At 41.3% G+C, this 21,877-nt stretch overlaps 1 protein-coding gene across 6 annotated transcripts in view; it reads left to right on the top strand.

Moving 5' to 3' along the window:
* dbn1 (drebrin 1) overlaps nt 1-21,877 on the top strand; it is an 89,389-nt gene that overhangs the window by 37,055 nt on the left and 30,457 nt on the right. For all 6 annotated transcript variants that reach the window (XM_057359549.1, XM_057359554.1, XM_057359553.1 and 3 more), the window contains exon 2: nt 16,553-16,608. In XM_057359549.1, the coding sequence (XP_057215532.1) occupies nt 16,553-16,608 (56 nt within the window). The remainder of the gene's footprint in view (nt 1-16,552; nt 16,609-21,877) is intronic.

Here is a 21,877-nt window from a genome sequence, read left to right as displayed (position 1 = left end):
ACCTCACAAAGGTTGATGTTTTGAACTCTTTTCATTCTTTATCCTCAGAATGTTGTTTGTATCAATACATGTGAAGTTGCCACCTCACATAATGAAATCCCCGACCAGACCGCAAAACGAGTTGTTTTTGCTAGTTTCTGTCATCATTTATTTACTTTCATACCGTTTAAAACCATTTAAAACCTGTATTTGACTCTTTCCACAGAAGAAATATTGTATTATTGCTCCTGTATGACATATCGCTTATTGACCCCTGAACTCTCTGTAAGTCGCTTTGGATAAAAGCGTCTGCGAAATGACTAAATGGAACACAAAAGAAGATATTTTGAGAAATGTCTCAGTGGTTTTGTATTCATACAGTGGAAGTCAATGGGGTTCAATGTTGTTTAGCTACCATCATTCTTCGAAATATCTTATTTTGTGTTCTGTGGAAGAAAGAAAGTCATACAGCTTTGAAATTACACGAGAGTGAGGAAATAATGAAATAACGTTTTTCTTTAAGACTTATATTTTTGGTCATGTGACATCACTTTACACACATAGTTTGGAGCTGCTGTTTTCTATACAATGACAAAAAAGACAAAAAGATTTCTAAAAAGCGAGCAACGAACGATGTTTTTAGGCGTGTTTCCATCCATTTTTGTTCGCGATTTTGCTGCATCCACTCACAAAAATGAAGTTTCGATATATTTACGGTAGGGAATTTACAAAAATATCTTAATGGAACATGAACATGGCATAAAAGATAAAGCTATTATTTTGACCCATACAATGTTTTGTCGGCTATTGCTACAAGAAACTGCTACCGTGCTACTTTTTTTTTGCGGTCCAGGATCACATTTTGTTCCTTATGTTGTCATATGGTGTTACATTATACTGTATGTGAAAGTGTTAATGTATGTTTGCTTGTGATGCTTTTTGCCTCACTGACAAGTGCATGAAATTCACGTGACCAAACAAAAACTGATTCAAAAACACATATAATCTTTGAAGTGCTGTGTCAGTCTTGTTGTGTAGTATTGTCTTCTCTTATCTGGGTATCACGCTACATCCCACTGCATGTGTGGACCGCTGCGGAACATTTGAGCAGAGTGTACAGAATGAACACAGTGTCGCCATGGTAACGGCAGGGATGCTGTGGACTGTCCTAATGATGCACTGCTGGGAGTAAAGGAGAGGGCAAGCTATAACTTGTTGTGAAGCGAGGAGCTGGGGGAGGGGAGAGTGTGTGTGAATACTGTACAAGTGCATTCAAGCTGTGCTTTGTGTCTCTACGTGTTTGAACGTGTGTACAAATTTTACAGAAACACTGCCATGTGTGTACACAGGTATTTGTGCGAAATCAGCTGAAATGAATTTGTAGAGCTTGTTGTCGATATCCGGCATCTTTGCCAATACATTTTTGCTGCGTAAGTACATCACAATCTGTGTGTGTGCAGTCCCGCTCTGAAACCGTCTCACAGCGGGGCTGCTGGGACAGCTGGCTTCCGTGGTGGCAGATGTCGGCAGTGGTTCACTTCTGACTCAAATCCTGCTATTGATTTTGTGTTTTTGTTTCAGCACCCCCTCCTCACCGTCAACCCCCCTCCCCCTCCCTCCCGCCTCCTCTTTTTCATTTCTCTTGCGTGATGGGGAGGGGTCTTCCTGTCATGAATAAGTCAGTGGCTTTTCACTTCTACACGAAGAACACGTTTACTGTAGAGATGGGCCTAAATTATTGATTTGGAGATTTTAAGAAATTCTGTGAAAAAAATGTCTGGACCAGAGACGGTTAAAGCTACATGTCATGTGTGATCTCTTCATGACACAATATGTTAATAAAAATATGTTATAAAATAATTGATTAGGAATGCACCAATATAGTAATTTGGCTTATACTAGTTGTCTTTAATTACAAGTTGTCTTAACATTTACAATTTATGTGTATATATTAAGGGAAAATGTATAGTGTACACTAAAACACTTTTATTTTAACCCAGTTATACTATAGACTGTTGTTTTCCTGTTTGTTATGTAATATATACATTGCTTTCCATTTTTCTAAATCAGATTTTTGTCAGAATGTGTTTTTCTCATGGTCCAAGCAATGCACACTGTGAAAAGCTCTATAAAAAATCAAATTGAATTGAATTGAATATAGTATCTCAATTGATGAGGTCATACAAACTACACACATAATAAACAATAGCAATTTAGCTAATATTAGCCAAAACGAACAATATACACCATGCCCCGGTTGCACACTGCAACAAATTGATGCTAAATATAGAAAAGTAGCCAAAAAAGCAAATGAACAAATAACGTTGGCTTCCTTGTGTGTTTTTTGCTTTTTATGAATGTGAATTACATGTGTTAGTGAATGTGCAATGTTCATGTATGCAAACTCGCTCCCTTTGTCAAGCTGTCAGAGCATCGGCCACGTGTCGTCCTGACCCCCTGAGCTCATGACCCGCAGGCGAATGCGGCCAGATGCCTCCATCTGTCCTCCATATCGCTGTGTCCCCCTCCTCCCGGTCTATAGACCATGTCGTTGAATGGATGCAAAAGAACACGAAACTGAATGAAACAAAGTCTGTTCAGATCCATCAACTGTACTAAGACTTCTTTTTCATTCAGTCTATCATTTATTCTCTTTGTTATCTGAGGCTTTACTGTTTATTTGAGTAAACATCTGGGACACGTGTTAGAAGTGAACTCTGATCAGGCCAAAGGACAAGTGTTGTGTTTTTTACTGGCTCAGTTCACCATCAGTCCTGATAAACCGAAACAAAGTTTAAGCTACTGATCAATTTTAGAGCATTGTCTTTATCTTCCGGACATTCTGTCTTTGAAGTGTGCATGCTTTTTCCTTTAATGAGCCTTCTCTTTTTTCTCTCTGTTTTTGTTCTAATTAAAATGTCTGTTCTTTGGTACATCAAACGCTCTGCATAATGTGCACACAGAGCTAAATTGTGCCGAGTCTGATCTATAAATGGACATTCATAAATAGTTGTCCATCAGGTTCTTGAATGGAGAGATGAGGTCACTTCCTCTCTTATTTATACAATAGCTGCCTCCGAAATCAGGTGTGTGACCTGTACTGATTTACTGTAAATGAAGTACCTACCTATCGACCATTAAAACAGTATGTTCTATTATAGTATGAGTGGGAGTAGTACATTTCATGTGACCTGTAATGCTCTTTGACCTATGACGTATTAACAACCTGTATGTAGGCGTTGATAAAAGCATAGTTTTGTCACGAGAAAATCATGTATTGGTACATACATCTAAAAAAAAAAACGCAAAATCAATGCACAACCACAAATCTCTGTTTTTCGCATACTGAGGTTTCGAACATACTGTTCGTGGCTCATACTAATTTTCACCCACTATATAGTATGGACGCAGGGTTTTTCTTAGTTTCATTTATTTCTTCTTAATGTGTTACCTTAGATTGATGATTTAAAGTTTTTTATTTTTAAAACAAAATTTTTATGAACATGAGTGCACTTTCTGCAGTGCTTTCATAAACAATAAATTACACTTTTAAACTTTTCGGTTTCGCTCCAGTTGTTGTTCTTCAGCCAGTATTTAAATATTCAACATTGCTTAGTAATTGATATATAGAAAAAATATAACACTATTTTTAGTGTGCAGTTGTACTTTACATTGTACATTTCTCAGTAGCATTATTGAGTTGTTTTATAAATGGCTTGTTAACGTTCTTTGGGCTAATGAATGATATAGGCTGGTGCAGAGATGACATATTTTTGGAAGTTAGCGCCGCACTGTAGAGATGCGCGGATCAGCTCAAATGTCACCTGGATCCGCTGCATCAAACAAATCATCCACCCGCCACCCACCCGCACCTATCATTTTCTCGGATCTAGATATCCGCACCCGACCGGCACCTGATCATGATCTGTTTTGCCTCCATTTCTGCTTTAAGAATGGACCCCCGTCCCATCCTCGCGACACACGTTTTTTTAAACTGAGAGTCTGCAAATTAGTGCCTGTCTGCCTGATGAAAATGCATTTAAAACATGTTCATATTTTAGAGAATGTAGTTCATATTTGCATAATTAATGACTGCTCTTATCCACCCGCGACCCACCCGCAATTAATCATAACGTACTTTTTTATTACCTTACCCACCAGACCCGCGGATATAACCGCAATCCGCGCATCACTACCACACTGGTTCCCTCGACCGAAAGGCATTTTTTCCATAGACTTTTGGAAGATCGTAAAATGAGATGTGATAAAGGTTTATGATGTTTACACGTTTTGTCGATCAAGACACAACATTTGTTACTTTTGAGGTGTAAATACAATCGTCAGAAGTAAAAAGCTATAAACAGATGGACGCTCGATATCACCTTCACCACCACCAAGCCAACAACTTTATAAATACTCTGTGAATGAATCCCCAACAATGTTTTTAGAGATTTGTGCCCATGTTGCATATTTGTGAGATTTGTTTGCACAACGACATCTAACGTCCCCGCCAAAGGATGTAGTCGCGTTTAGCAACTTGTTAGTAACCACCGTTTTGAAAACACAATAAATCTTAAAAAAACATGAGTGGGTTAAAACCGGTGTGTTTGATGTCATAGATTAAAACGTGAAGATATTTATAGGTTTAGACCCGTAAGTGCTACAATGCTATCACGCTTCCGGGATTTGCATACAAAACTACGTCATCCCTGCGGTACTCTATTTTTATTTATTTTTAATAATTACATTCATATCGAATTGTATATACTATTGTTCTCTGTGGCTGATGTTTAGCTGATCCTTATTTTCTGAAGTCATATCTGTTCGACTGAATTTTTCCATTTCTGGGTGTGTGTTTCTTTGGTATGAGATCATTTGTTCATATTACTTGCCAGTGGTTCTATTATTTTCCAATCCAATGATTCTCTTGTAAATTTGTTTGCTTAGATAAAAGCCATTTAGTAAAAATAAAGTTGTTTATTGACATTGAATTGTTTGGTGACAGATTGATATTTAGGGAGGTCTATTAATCTGAATTAGGGTTGGGCCAATATATGGCTGACACAGACGTCATGATGGTGAGCCGGCATCGTGATTCCAACAAATGTTTTACGTTCGTCACGTGACTCCCGCTGCTCTGTGCTGCAAATCACTTTGTAAACAAATATGAACAAGACCAAGGGGCATAGGCTATTAACTCGCGCTGTACAAACTGGCCTGACTTTATTACTGTGGCGCTCACGCTGTATAAAGAGGACGCACAGTTTGCGCAGACCCGCCTGACTTTATAAAGAAGACTCGTGTCTGCGCAGCCCGCATTGTATAAAGCTCGACTCTCAAATACACCACAAGTAATATACAGGACAGTATAGAATAAACTGTATTGATTACTTGAACTCTGCTAATTCCTTGACAGAATGACAGACCATTTATTTTAATTATAAGGCAAAAGTGTGTTTTATCAAACATTCACCCCAATAAATGAAAGTTACATTTTATCTCATTTCATTAAATCGCTCCATATGTTACACGTTCTCTGGCAGCAGCTGATTCTTTGTATAGGCACGAGTCACGACTGCTTTATATGTAGATTTAACATGCGCAACACCGGAAAATATAGGTCAGTATTTTAATATGATGTGTAATGATATGCATTTTCATTATATTTTTACAAAATATTTCCATTACCTGTATGATGTAGACGTAATCTCGCTGAAGGCGCACAGACTCGACATTGTTTGCGTCATGCTTGCGTAATCTTCCTTTTGCACACAAGCATCATTACTGCCACTCGCAGGACAAACTGTGCATTGCACCCGAACTTTCTCGGTTGTGGTAAAAAATTCCAGAAACGATTCCAGATTTAGGGGACCCCCTCTGGCCACCCCAGAACCGCCCCTAGTTGTATAAAGAAGACTCGTGTCTGCGCAGCCCGCATTTTATAAAGAAGACGCGTGTCTGCGCAGCCCGCTTTGTATAATATGGCAAGCCGATGGTGTGACAATTACGCCATAGATTTAAAACGTTTATATCCGAACGCCGTTTTTGACGGCGTTTTAAGGCGCCTGAAAAGCACCGCCTTTTGCGCCACTGTCTTGCCATATGACAGCGTAAAAAACGCCGTTTTGGTTGCAAAGAGCGCGCGTCATTTACGCCGTTTTGTCTGTTGTATAATGAGCCCCTCCTGCTGATTTCCAAAGCCAGTAAATTTGAACTGTTGTCAACCAATCACTGATGAACCGAGCCAGACCAGACCGATGATCATTTTACAGGATTTTATTATGTGCGCAGTGTTTGCTAACATTAAACAAATCATTGCTTGCTTTCTGAAGAAACGACTTCTCTTTGGTAATTTAAGGTTACACAACATGGTCAGCAATTGTATATAGGCCAACCAATCCCATTGTATGTATCCTGCTTATTACGTATAGCGTATTGCTTACGTGGAAAGTAAAAAAGCAATCGGTTGAAATATTGTATAAGCTAATCTCCAACACCAGAAATCATTCCTGGTATAAGCGAGATCAGCCAGAGTAAAAAGTGAACTACATTTCCTTTAACAGGTTCTTAGGTGGCCGAAGCCAGGGACTGTGGATGTTAACCTGCTGGTTAGCGGGATTTTGTCATCGCTGACTGAATCATTTGACGGTTCGAGGCCCTCTCGGACCACCGGCCAGTTTTTATGTTGTTGGTCTTGTTCTGTTTATCTGTATCGCTGGGTAGTTTTTATATTTATATTTCAGTACTTAATGCGTGGTCAGTAAAAAAATGAAAATGTGGACTGAGAGATCTTTTTTATCAACCGTATCAATATTCAGTTAACGACTTGCACTTTACTTTTGCTGCTGAACTCACACATCAGTGGACTTTCATGCTATAAACAGGACGAACGAACAGTAATAGATTTTACATTTACGCATTTAGCAGACACTTTTATCCAAAGCGACTTACAGGGGCCTTTTAGTCTATGCATGTCTTTTATCAGTAGCCCATGTGATTTTAGTTTCCATATTACAAAAATTGATTGACTATAAGGAGACGCAATAATGTTGCGCAATGATTGTAATGTAACAAGCATGAACTTATTAACTAAAATATAACACAGCCCAAGTCAATGCCAAATGCCTTGCCATTTACCTCCGTGAAGAGACTGACGCTATTGTGCGTGGAACTGCAAAGAAACTTACAATAAACAGCCACGTTTCCTTTTGAAATGGAAAAAAATATTATTCAGCACATAGAAATAAGTGCGGTATTCAGGCCCGGCGACCCACCCATGCAGCCTAGCCTGGCGAGAACATGGCAAAATGAGTCGGGATGCGGGCATGTTACTTACAAGCTACAGGCAAAACAATTTTAAAAAGTTGGTTTGCACAAAGATGGTTGTTAAGCCTACGGATCCCATTGCTCCTAATTAAACGTAATTACATACACTGTAAAAAAAATCCTGTTAAAACAGATAAAGTACTGGCAGAAAATTACCAGTACATTTTCCTTTATTTTACGGACATTTCCGTTAATGCTAAAATGTAATTTAATTCAGTGCAAAATGTAAAATACAGGTGAAACAACTGTAAAAAATGAATACGAAAAATTCCTTCATGTTAATACAGTATATTGTGCCCTGTTTTTACAGACTTTTTTTAGTGTAGGCGATGTTTATGATGCACCGGCTGATGAGAACAATTCTGCATGACGCATTTAAAAAAAGAATAGACTTTTAAAAAACATAACTACAAAGCATATCATACATGTTAACGCACAGCTTTATTGTAGGCTAAATAAAGTGCATTCATTACATATTAATGCAAAAGTTGCATATCAAGCAGAGCGAGTCTGACTATTGCGTTGAAGGAATTAACATACTGTACTAGAGAAAATAAAGTGCAGGACTTGATTGATGTTAAGGGTTATTCAAAGATGTTAAGACACAACAATGATCTTACTCTGACTAAAACATCCAAAGTGGGCACATCAGAATGTATGTGTCTCGCAAACATAATTACGTCTCAAGTGAATGCTTGGTGAACTGCCGGGGGAAATATTTGAATATTTGATTCGGATATAAACGTGTTTAATCTATGGCGTAATTGTGACACCATCGGCTTGCCATAGTATAAAGAAGACTCGTTTCCGCGACGGCATAGCCTGTGTTGTATACAGAAGACGTCTGTCTGCGCAGCCCACGTTGTATAATGACAACGTACGTGTGTCTATGCAGATCGCATTGTATAAAGACGTGCCTCACTTTACAACGCCGCAACTGAATCCATACTCAATAGTTTTGGTCTTTTTGTCATTCCATAACTATATAACCTTAAAATGTATAAACATACTACCAGTAGTTTATGTCAGAATTGCTTTCATATATTATTCACACTGTTCAGTTGTGATAGTTGTTGAAAGTAAATATAAAGCTGATGCTGATAATCTCAAAATTCCCAATTATGTAGAAGTTTTATATGCCGTCTTTAAACTGTATTGTTTATATATCAGTTTCTATGTTGTCCAGAATTCAGTATCTCTGTTGAGAAGCCCATGTCGGTGACAACTGCTATTAACTATCTACATCACTTTCAAAGCCCTTGAAATCTGTTCAGTCACAATCGTTCTTCTCCTTCTTAAAATGTACAGGGTCACAATAAACAGTTGCATGTCTCATTTCCCTGTTCTTTTTCTTTACAATGTCATGAACGTAACAGGAAAGAAACTTTCTGTATTGCTCGAAGGGACATGTGCAGTCAGTTTAGAGAAATTACCTGAGTTTTGTTTCTCATAGGTGCGTGATGTGTTACACATGTGGTAACAGTTTGTGAAGCTGTGGGCTACATTTAGGAAATGTGTGATTGCTTTGGCTTTCTGGAAAAAGGCCACTGTCGTGGATATGGGGTGAATTGGACAATTCTTTGAAAACCCGTATTAGTAGCTCATGTTTAGGCATGCAGAAAGGAAGTGTGCTAAATGTTTAAAAATGAATTCCCAAGCCCTAATTTAGGTGACGCTGAATTGACCAAATTCGGTTTCTGTTTTCACTTCCTCTGTTTATCTGCCATGTAATTATGTAGATTTTATATTCATTCTTTCCTTTTTTTCTAATTTTAACATTTTCCCCTGTAAATAAGACTTTGTAATTACCATACCAGTGTTTAGTCTGCATCATTCCCACCCTGCGAGACAATGGAGGTGCCCCCCGCTCTCGGCTTGTGCAAATCACGCTCAGCTTCACTCCGGTGCCTGCTGACGTACTGAGCCGCGTTTCTAGGTCATGAGAGTCTTTTATGAATAATAAAACGATGGCATTATTTATAGAAGCGCAACGGCAAATGCTGCACCTCATTCCCGTATTATTTTCCCTGATACCTTCATTGACACTGACGTTTCCTGCATATTTCCCCACACATCTTGTATTTCCTACTCTGGCATGTTCTGCCTCGTGTTGGCCTGGGTGACCGTGAGACGGGTTTTGAATGAGCTAATCACTCAGGCTGGGGCCCGGTGGGAGGGGTCACGTTTGGTTGCCGAGGCGAGGCTCCTTTAGCTTAGATTGTTAACAGGCGGAGAGGAAATGGTTTCGGGCAGGAGTGATGAAGGGCAAGCCATCTCGTAGGGGATTATTCGGTTAGGGTGAGAGGTGAGGGTTCTGCCCTAGATGTTTAATTGTGGGACCGTAGTCAAGCAGGTCTATTTTGGTGCTTGAGGGTACAGTATATATTTTCCAGAGAGCACATGATATATTTCAAGCTCCTCTATAATCAACGTAAACAGTGGGGTCGGAGTAATCGGACGTGACGGAGTGGATTTTCTGAAATCTTTCAACATGCTTGTATCGCACATCTCTGCACATGCACAAACTAGAATAAATATTAAACAAAAAACAAACGTGTCATGCTTTTTTATCAAGTCTCACACTAGGAGTAAGTGCAAAATCTGTTAGTGGGGATTTCTATGACAGTTCAAGACATCATCAGTTAATGCACAGTGCTAACAACTGTATTAGACCACCTGTCATAATAAAAGGAAAACACAAATATTTTAGGAATAAATTGTCATTTATTAGGCAAATAACAAAATAAAACAACTAAATCGTCTTTATTCTCACATAACAAAAAAACGTAAATATTTTGTACATCTTGCATTCTTGCTGGCATTGTTGTACATTGTTGACATGTAGGCCTACTTTTCCAGTCTCTGTTGTTATTGACTGTAATTGGGCATCTGAATAATAAACAAAAATGTTTACTATTTTGTAGTAAAAGAGTAAAATTGAATATTCATGGATAACAACGGTTATATTTAGCAATAGGAATACTACTGTGACAAGATCTTACACATACCAATGGATGAACCAAAAACAAAAAATATTTTGATAATCACCTGCTGTGGCACAAACCTTACATTGGGTGATGGTGGTCTAATAAGTGTATTAAAGGTCCAATGTGTAATTTTTTGGAGGATCTATTGACAGAAATGCAATATAATATACATAACTATGTCTTCAGAGGTGTATAAAGACCTTACATAATGAAGCGTTATGTTTTTATTACCTTAGTATGAGCTATTTCTATCTACATACACCACCACGGGTCGCCTTACATGGAGTTCGCCATGTTGTTTCTACAGTAGCCCTAAACAGACAAACTGCTCTATAGAATGAGTTTTGTAAATACGTTATAGCGAAAACGTGACGACATATTAGTCCCGTGTCATGCCGCTAAAATCGACACACAGAACCTTTAAGCACTGCATATAGATTTATATCTTAATAAAAGATGCACGTAATAATAATATGTTGTACAAGTATGATTCCGAACCATGTGTTGTCCATTCTTTTCGTCTTGGCCAATAATTAACCACCCAGAATGCCCTATGGCAATCTTACCTTAAATATCTCATTAATAAACATTCATTGCCTAAACCACATATCACATTCATTTCAGATAAAATGATAAGCATATCCTCATTTTATCGGATACTGATGGCCAATTAGAATGCTTACTTTGAAAGGGATTTGCTTCTGTCAAATGAATGATGGTAATGAACTGATGCAGTCGCTGATGTGGTGTTGGCTCATGCAGTGATCTCTGATTGAAGTAATTTACTAAAGCTGATTGTGGAGTTTAATAAATGAATTGAAAGATGACGATTAAACAGCTCTCTAATAGGCTACGTCTGTAAAAGATGAGGGACCACCAGACTCTGGAAAACTGTATATGGGCCATTCTACAGAATTCTTGCAAACTGCTGTCCCACATAAAAAAACACATTTAAAAAGCATTCAAGTATTCAAACCTTAGTTGTTTACTAAGATCCTTCTATCATCTTTCGAAACCCAAAATAATATTTATAATATCAGTAAGCTTAATATATATAAAATCATCATTTATTGGGTACTTTCAATTGGGAGATGGGTGTCCCGATCCCAAACCCCTAAATTTTAACTTATGAAAATTATATTAATTTTTTTTTCCATTGTTGTATTTAAAAATATATTTTTGATGTTTATTTTATATTTTATTTTTAAATGATTAAACTATGTAAAAAAATATGTCCAGGATTTTCATGTCACTACCGAAACAGTGTATGTTTTAGTCCATTGGCTGTGACTGATTTTAGCCACACCCCTACATTTTTTTATCAAGAATCATTACTGTTGCCCTCTCTCTGATAGCTACATGGTGAGTGGATCGGTGTTATCATTTTGAAGTAAATGTGTTCAAAAGTCTGAAAATCTGAGTGTAACTTTAAGGAACGTCAATACCAAACAATTAAGCAAACTTTTAGGCGTTCTTCCATAAAATTTAGTTTTTATGTGTACATCTGTTCAGAACTGTGATTGCTAATTATGTGCTGATTAGCATCTTTGAGCTAGGCTCAAAAGTATTCAAAAATTGTCACTACCAAAACAGTCACAACCGAAACGTATCACTATTAGGGCTGCAACAACTAATCGATAAAATCGATAATAATCGATAATGAAATTCGTTGTCAACGAATTTCATTATCGATTAGTTGGTCTGTGACGTCACTTGCGAGCTGCGCAGTTATAAATCAAGCGCATCTTCTTCCCTTTTAAAATTACCGTTTTAGATGCGTCTCTCCGTGCAGCATGAGCAGTGCAGTTTAAAGTCAGATGTGGTTCTCCGTGGATGCGTCTCTTCGTGCAGTGCGAGGTGCGCAGTTTTAAAGTCACACTTGTCTCTCCGTGCAGCGCGAAGTGCGCAGTTTAAAAGTCACACGTGTCTCTCTGTGGATGCATCTCTCCGTGCAGCGCGAAGTGCGCAGTTTAAAAGTCACACGTGTCTCTCTGTGGATGCATCTCTCCGTGCGGCACAAGTTGTGCTGTTTTAAAGTCAGACGTGTCTCTCGGTGCATGCGTCTCTCCGTGCAGCGCGAGGTGCGCAGTTTTAAAGTCCGACGTGTTTTGCATGCATCTCTTCAAGCTGCGCAGTTTGAAAGTTTAAAGGGGAGAGGTGTTTTAAATGACAAAATTAAAGATTATATTAGTAAAACCCAATTTGTGGAATTTGCACTTTGCAAAGTACATAATAAGCAAAATACCCTGATTTGGTGGTTTATTTAGTTCAGAGGTGGGTAACGAAGTACATTTACTTGAGTACTGTACTTAAGTACACTTTTTGAGTATTTGTACTGAAGTATTACTTTTTCTGTTTACTTTTGACAAATGACAAATATCTCACTTTTCAGGGCACAAAAAAATGATTTCCTTGGCCTACCCTCCCCTCGTTCCCACGTTTGGGAGAGACTATTGTCAGTTGCTTCTAATATGACGCACATGAATCAACTCACCAGGTGTGTTAATTATGGAGACATTCACAACATTTTGGGAGAAGGCTAATGAGTTCAGTTGTGTATACTTTTCCCATATCTGATTTACATTTTATAAGCAAAAGATGTAATTACATTTTTTATCTGATTAATCGGGGAAAAATAATAATCGCCCAACTAATCGATTATCAAAATAATCGTTAGTTGCAGCCCTACTGGGTATCATTGTTTCGGTAGTGACAACATTTGTTTCAATAGTGAGAAAAAAGGACACTTAATCCTTTATTTGGGGAAATAAAAAAAACTCGATACAGCTATGCAAATCATTAGTATTTTAGTATGTTTTAGTAGTGATATAGTATGTGAGCTGTAGGTTTTCTATTAGATATTTACTGTCAGATGTGTGTCTGCTATATGTCCTGGCTGCGTATGTGCAACATAGTTAGTTATTTGTATTAACATAAAATGTTGAAAGTCTGATTCAGCTGTGCAAATTAAAGATCACTACAAAAACATTACCATCACTACTGAAAACATGGAATGTTTTGTCAAAGATAAAGTATATTAAATTATTAACCAAGGTGTTATGATAGTGTTTGGTTCAGTGTATATATAAACTAGTGAATCCTTACCTTTGAAATCAGTATGATCAATTTTAAGACTTTTACAAAGAAAGATTGGATTCAAAATACAGCAAATCTCATAAATTACACTTGAAATATTGTTAAAATTGTAACTGTTATTGATTTACATGTGCAAACATTTTTTTTAAATAGCAAAAAATATATTTAAAAAGTAGATGTAAACAAAATCTTAATATGTAAATATAATCCTTCTTATTAAATGATATATTATTGTGTTTCGGTAATGACATATTTGGGGAGAGGAAGAATTTCAGAAATTACAATATGAAAATTAGCTGCACAATTACTAGAAATACGTACCTTTGATATTAGACAATTTGGATACATGAAAAAAAGGTGTTTTTCCCAGAATTTTTTTAAGATGTTGCCAATTCTGATTTTGCACCAATTCTGTAGAATGGCCCATATGCATATCCACATCGACTCCATTGACCTTCAACTGTGTTAACCTACAGCACAGAAAAGACCCAAAAATCTCACAAATGTCTCCTTTAGAGTTTCAGAAGAGGTCTTAACAATGACACAAACTGAGCTCAAATTTGCCAAATTTCTCATCAAATTTACCCAAATCTGTTTTACCTGTCTGCATTCATTTTAAACCTCCATACTCCCAATGTATTTGAACAATTGTCTCATTTGTTTCTATTTTTTTCTTCTAAACAGTTTTAGAGACAAAACAAAACACAACTGAGAACTCCATTAAATCTCGTGAGTTATATGAAAGGGTATCCTCCGAGCAATGACACTTTCCTCTGGATGGCTGGAGCTTCTGAGATATCTTTCTCACTAACATTTATTTTTTGTGAAACCTACAGTGAGGGTCAGCGCTTCATTTCATTTGCACGTGCCTCTTTGCATAACAATGTGTCTCTATGTAAGTGTGTCAGTATAAAGGCTGATAATAGCTGGGAGATTGTGTCAGGTTAGGGAAGTCCTTCTTTCTGCATTGCCAAGGTCAGCATGATCAGGGACGGGAAAGATCCTTATCAATTCCACGCATTAAAATAATTATTTTATTTTAATTTTTTAATTTAATTTTTTAAAATAAAAAAATTCTACAGTGAGGTTCACTATTACTATTGCTCAACATTGCCACTTTTTTTTTACCAATGTTTGCTTTACAGACATCTTGGGCATTTTGGGGTATTTTTTATTAGAATTATTATTTTATCTTATTTTATTTGTATTTATTTTATTTTTACTGGGGATTTCTACAGTGAGGTTCGCTATTACTATTGCTCAACATTGCCACTTTTTTACCAATGTTTGCTTTACAGACATCTTGGGCATTTTGGAGTATTTTTTATTATAATTATTATATAAAATAATCATTTTATTTTATTTAATTAGTATTTATTTTATTTTGTTTTATTAATTCATTTTTACTGGGGATTTCTACATTGAGCTTCACTATTACTATTGCTCAACATTGCCACTTTGTTACCAATGTTTGCTTTACAGACATCAATGATGCCTCAAATAATTAAGGTCGCTGGGGAGAGATTAACATTTTAATGTGACAGATTTACCTACAATCGTTGAAAAACATATTTGCATTGGAGAACAAACCTGAGCCATAGCGACTTCAGATTTTCGGGTGGGCGTTTTCTCTTCGACCAATAAGCAAGCACCTAGCAACCATGCAGAACACTCCATCCAAACAGCAGTTGCGCCTAAACCCACCGAGAACACCTATGTGAGCATGTGTTCTGCTTTTTTATCCAAGCAACCATGGTCAGTTCTTCTAATCGAAGTTTTCTCTTCTCATTAATCACAGAGATATATATGCACAAGTTACACCGCAAAGTAGAGTGAGAGCCACCATATTCCCCATTTCCCATGCCTCACACCGTAGCTTATGGCAGAAGAGCCGCTCTTTACTTTGTTGTGCTTTACTAGCGTAGCTCCAAACTCCCACTCATTGTTTCACAGTGATGGGGGATGAGATTAGCTCTACACTACAGTATGTTAATCATTACCTCCACTGTATCAAGAATGAAACATCAAAGCCTCTGCATAATACAAATCTTATCTGTTTTGACCCCTCGGGATAGTATGAGGGTGCATTCCATGTGTTTGGGCCCTTAGCTCAAAACAGTATGGAAGCTTTTAAAGTGTGGGGGGCTGTTTTATAAAGTGGTTAATTTGAGGTAGAAAGAGCTGATGTGTTCGTTTATTCTGTTTCATGTGCGTAAAAGCTTAATTATTCGTACTTGCAAATTTCACTTTTATTATTGATCATACTTCGGGATTATAGCAAACCTCTTTAACTGAGTATTAAACTTATGTTTTCTAAGTGATATTTTGATTGGCGGACTATATAATAGTTACAAAAATGCTGAAGGAGTCTCACAAAACAAATGAAGCCCCACCCCTAAAACTAACCATCAGGGGTGCAAAAGCCAATTGTACTAAAATGTACAGTATGAATGAGATTGTACGAATTTGTGCCACAAGTTATAGTATTATAGTTTTATTTTCTGTTTTATTGACTTCTTCATATTTTCAATAAGATTTTTTTAGATTTTTAGATTCCATGTTAATTTTAGTTACATTTTTAGCATTTTGAAGAAGTGCTTCTGTCAATTTATTTGTTTATTGTTTACATTACTATATTGTAAATGTTTAATTTGTTTGTTTTTCAGCTGTAGTTTAGTTTTTATGAATTTTCAGTGAATTGTTCACTGAATTTGTTTCAGCTGAGGCAACATTTCTCATTTTTGTTTAAGTTTTTAAAATATAATGTAGGATCATGTTCGATTTCAATTAAACAGAATTGTAATGTTTTCATAATTTTAATCAAATGTATAACTTTTATTCATACAGATTAGTAATGTCATAAAATATCTACGAAATGCCATGAGATTGATTAAAGTAATGTACTAATAACAACCCAGAACACCATAGAAACAACACAACTATACACGCTGGCCTGACGTTAACTTCCTGTCTGTTTTTGGATATACTATAAAAATGTATTTTATGTATCATTTATTTAAATAATCATTTATATTCCCATAATAATAACTATATCCCCGTCTCATTGCATTAGCAAAGGTCTTTGAGTATTTCACGTGTAATTTATTTATGCTTTATTTTGTTTAAAAGTTGCTTTACGGAATTTGTCTCTTTCTTCTCTTCAGGGCAGTATACACATACGAAGATGACAGTAATGACCTAATCCTGTCTGCTTCAGGAGGTAGGCAACATCTCAACATACTTTCTTTCTAAATATAGATGATCTAATAATAACCGACCATAATCTAGTTGTGCTCGAGCAATAATACTGTCACTTGAGGCTGATGATATTCATTTGCATTGTTGATGTGCCGTGATCATGCTGGAAACCCCATTCTGTGATTTTGTCATGAAAAAGGCCAAGTGCATTAAATGCGACATTAACGCTATGAACTGGTCTTTAATCATTTGCAGCATATCTAACTACAGTATAAAACTGAATCGACTGTAATCAAGCCATCTATGAACAGATGCAATGAACAAAATCAGTTCAGATCTCACTGTGCCGGACTGTTATTGATGTAATGCAGTTGTGTCTGGCAGAAGTTATGGAGGTAAAGCTGTCATTTCACATTAATGACAATGATTTACTCCGTGAATGATGGAGAGCTTATTATTAGCTCACAGGACACAAATTATAATTATATTGGCCGTGGGAAGAGGTTTCCAGCAATGTTTGTAGGGGGAGTACAGTTTTACTATCTCACTGAAAGATTCTTTGTTATTGTATGTGGAAAATTGCAGGGTCAAATTGACCAAATGTGACATCACTAGCGAATTGATATGGAAAACCAACGTATTACTAATTTATTAACTGGAACGTTATCCCATATTGCAACTTAATGTTAACTATCCAGTCCTTACTCAAATTAAAGCTGCAATCCGTCATTTTTTTGGTTAAAAATAAAAAAAATCAAGTCCATAAACAGTAAGTGTTCAAAATTGTCTCTTTACCTTACCATAATTCACAATAGTAAGATTATAATATAAAATGCCAGGTTAGATTTTGTGGGAAATGTACGTAAAGTAATCTGCTAATTTAATGTTTTTAACAGAGATAGAGAGGCAAAAGTTGCAGATTTGTGGCCTTGCTGTAATAATGGTTTATGAGCCCTGGAAGGGACATGGTGGTGGAAAAAAATATAAGAAGGGAGAGAAAAATATATTTCAAAGCTTTTGCGATCGCCCGAAAATACACAAACATATTTGCGTTCCCCTGAGAATAATTTGAGAGAAATATATATTTTTTCTCACTTGTCATATTTTCATCATTATGTCGGTTCCGGGGATCAGTAATATAACCAATGTAACCATTGTTCCCTTTCTGTCGGTCTCTCGACGTTGTGTCGAACTGACAGAATGGGGTTTGTCTTGAGAACCTATCATCTTCTGAGTATTTAGAAAAGGCCAATGAAAATTGGCGAATGAAATTTGCATGCCGGGCTCCTCCCCGGATGTCCGGGTATAAGAGGGAAGCCAGCGTGCTCATTCATTCACCTTTTGTTCTTCAGAGCCTACGCATCTGATGAGCTTCTCTACGATATTGGTGATCATTCTTTCTGCTGGAATCTACGACGTGGACAGCGGACGGTCCCTTCCTGCAGTGACTCTCCCCTGGGCGTCTCGGCAGTTCCGGAGGTGTTCGAGCAAATTTCCTTTTCTAAAAGAGCAAATTTCTCCAGCGTGGCTTGTCCCGCTGTTCTCATGGGTGCAACACACTCATCGAGGAGGGGGACGGACACAATGCCTGCTTCCAGTACGCTGGGGCAGACGTTGTGGATATGTCCTGCCCGCACTGCGGGCGGTGACGATTCAGACGTTGCGTCACAGGTGGCTGTGTTCCCACGGGACTCAGCCACCACCTCGTTTGCTCCCCGTTCCGTGGCGGCAGGACTACGGCAAGCAGTGAGGGTGATATGAGGATTACTGTGAGCGATAATCCGCCAGCCACTGGCTCACGGACCGTTCACACCTCATCTCGCTCGTCTGACCGTTCCCCAGGAGACGGTCCGCCGTCTTATTCCTCAATCACGTATTCGGACATGATGCGTGATGATGAGATGTCTCTTGCAGCATCGGGGGGTGACGTACTGCCATCCGACTCCGACGATTCCTCGGGCTCCCTCCCTCGGGGGGTCGAGCCCAGGAAGAAGCGGACGTCGAAATGTCAGCCATGCTTTCCCGGGCCGCCGTGAGTGTTGGGTTGCAGTGCCCGCACTGCCTCTCCCGGCACTCGCGGCTGGCTACATGGCACCTCGGGTTTGAGTGCGGCTCCAAGCCGCGCCCGCCCCCAGTGCCGTGTTTACCGGAAGTGCATGAGGAACTTAGTAAGACCTGGAACGCCCCTTTCCGTCATGTTTCACGTCAAACAAAGTTCCGTCACCCTCTCTTCCCTCGAGGTTGAGACAGCTAGAGGATACGTCGATGTCCCCCAGGTGGAGTATGCCGCCGCGGTGCACTCGTGCCCGTAGGCGGCGGCCACCTGGGGGGGGCTCGACCTAGACTCCGGTCCAAAGCATGTGGGGTCTCGGCATCTCTGGTGTCGAGAGCTTACATTGCGGCGGACCAAGCTGCCTCCTCTCTCCACGCTATGGCTCCTGCCAGGCCAGGGCATTGAGAGAGCTCCACGAGGGTAAGACCGACCCAGCGCTTATGCAGGAACTCCGCGCCGCCACCGACCTCGCTCTACAGGCGACCAAGGTGACCACGCGGACCCTGGGTCGGACGATGTCCACACTTGTGGTCAATGAGAAACTCCTCTGGCCAATCCTTGCGCAGATGAGTACGCTGAGAAGGTCCGCTTTCTCGACGCACCCATCTTGCAAGGGGGGGGCTGGTTGGTGTTACTGTCGAGCCGCTGTGGCCCCGCTCACCCCCCGCCCATCGGGGGGTGCGAGACCCGCACGCGGCCTCCCCCGGAGGGTTCTCGACAGTAAAGAAGCAGTCCTCCGTGCCGCGACTCGGCCGCCTCGGCCGTCGAGTCCCGTGCACTGTCTGCTTCCCAGCAGCCCTGGTCCTCTTCGACGCCCTCCAGCTCTGGCGCCCCCCACTCAGGCGGCCCCCCCCCCTGGAGGAGACAGCGAAGAGGAGACCATCGCCCCATCAGCAGCCGCGGTGAAGCGGCCCTCATGGGAAGACCTCAGGGGGATCGAGGCTACCATTGGGCCCGACCCCAGCCACATCGCTGGGAAGTCGGATAGGGACGGATCCTGCCCCGTCTCTCCATCTGCTGGCCCCCTCCCTTGTTAGTTGTGCTACTTGCATTGAGGAGGCTACTACCTCTCGTGCAGGGCAGGCACGTGCTGGTCCGGTCGGACAGCACAGCTGCTGTGGCGTATATCATTGGATTCGCTAACGGCAGCTAAACATGACTCACCCGGCGCCTCCTCCTCTGGAGTCAGCAGGTGATCAGTTCCCTGCGAGCCACACACATCCCAGGCGTCCTGAACCATACAGCCGATGCGCTCTCTCGTCAGTCGACGCCTCGCGGGGAGTGGCGACTCCAACCCCGCGCAGCCAGCTCATTTGGGAGAGGTTCGGCCAGGCACAGGTGGTCCTGTTGCCTCCCCGGACTCCACCCATTGTCCGCTTTGGTAATCCCTGTCCGAGGCAACCCTTAGCACGGATGCCCTTGCGCACAGCTGGCCGCGGGACAAGCGGAAGTACGCTTCCCCCCAGTGAGCCTCATTGCACAGGTCCTGTGCAAGGCCAGGGAAGAGGAGCATCAAGTGGTACTAGTTACGCCCCTTGGCCTATCCAGGACTTGGTTCTCGGAGCTAAGGCTCTGACAACGACTCCCCCCTGGCCGCTCCCCCTGGCGAACTGCTTCCCCAGGGGAAGGGGCACGTTACGGCATCCCAGGCAGAACCTGGTCTCCATGTCTGGACGGGACGAGGAGATCCTGAGTGACCCACCCCCGGTCTGGTTGGGACGTCACTCAGGCTAGGGCTTCGGCCACTGGGCGGCTATACGCCCATAGGTGGCGCCTCTTCTCGTCCTGGTGCTCTTCTCGGTGAGAAGACCCGCGGAGTTGCTCGGTCGGGTACGAGCTGTCCCGTCCTCAAGAGAGACTGGGGATTAACCTCTCCCCCTCCACACTGGGAATGTATGTAGCCACTTCGGCCGCTCATCATGACCTCATCATGGTCATTAGGTTCCTAAGGGGCGCGAGAGGGTGACCACCTTCCGCGCTCCGTACCCTCTTGCGACCTAGGTGGCGGGCCTCAAGAGGCCCCGCCCCCTTCGAGCCTCTCGGGGTTGCCGCTCTTTCTCAGTCCTGATAAAGACGGCTTTCCGCATGGCGCTCACCTCCAAGAGGGTAGGGGATCTGCAAGCACCCTCCGTGTCCACAAATTGCCTAGAGCTCGGGGTCGGGATTCTCACGTTATCTTGAGACCCTGCCCCTGCTACGTGCCCAAGGTTCCCACCACTCTCCCGAGAGACCAGGTGGTGAACCTGCAGGCGCTCCCCACCGGGGAGGAAGACCCAACCTATCCGTGTTGTGTCCAGTACGCGCACGGCGCCTCTACTTGGACCGCACGCAGAGCAGAAGCTCTGAGCAGCTCTTTGTCTGTTTCGGAGGTCAGCAGAAGGGAGGGCTGTCTCCAAACAGAGGCTGGCGCACTGGATCGTGGATGCCCTCGTTAGGGCATACCGATCTCAATTCGCCCCTGCCCGTTGGGAGTGAGGCACACCCCTCATGGGCACTGGTTCAGGGCGCCTCTCTGGCAGACATCTGCAGAGCTGCGGGTTGGGCTATGCCCAACAACTCCGTGAGGTTCTAATACCTACGCGCGGAACCGGTGTCAGCCCGCATCTGTCAGCCCCCATCTTGGCAAGGTGTGGGACCGGCAGCCGGTAGGGCGTACGCCTGCGGAAGCCCTTCCCCTTCCGGGGGGAGCAGTGGCGATCCCGCCTCACTTCTTTCCCCTCGGGTAAAGAACAGGCATTCCATCCATCACTAAGCACCCTTCCAGGGGACAGGCTGGGCAGAGCAGCCCTGCCCCCTTAGGCCGGGGAACAGTTGAGTTATCTCCCACATAGCTCTAACCAGACCTAGTGCTCCAGACGTGGTAACCCCCCCTCCGTGGGCTGTTCCGTCTGATGTATCCTCATGAATGGTTCCCACCTTGGCAACCCATGACCTCCCCAGGTGGACTCCCACCTTGCGGTTAACTCCTGCAGTCCGCACATTCCTCCCATGAGTTCTCCTCTGATGGTGAGACCATGTGGTGTCTCCACTAATTCCTCCCTACGGTAGGTAGTGGCCTCTGCAGCGTTTTTCCCCTAGGGGGAATAATGCTTACCCAGTGGCCCGTACGGTGCCGGGCGGCTTCTCGCCATTTAGAGAACTAGGCCTCCGCCCGTGACAGCCGGCGATAGGGGCTTCCCAACTTTGTGTAAAGCTCTGGGTCCCCCGTCCTCTTCACTGGAGGGTCATAATTTCGCGT

Source organism: Triplophysa rosa, linkage group LG19 (assembly GCF_024868665.1).
Source record: "Triplophysa rosa linkage group LG19, Trosa_1v2, whole genome shotgun sequence".
Lineage (NCBI taxonomy): Eukaryota > Metazoa > Chordata > Actinopteri > Cypriniformes > Nemacheilidae > Triplophysa > Triplophysa rosa.
This window is presented reverse-complemented; position numbering and strand designations above follow the sequence as displayed.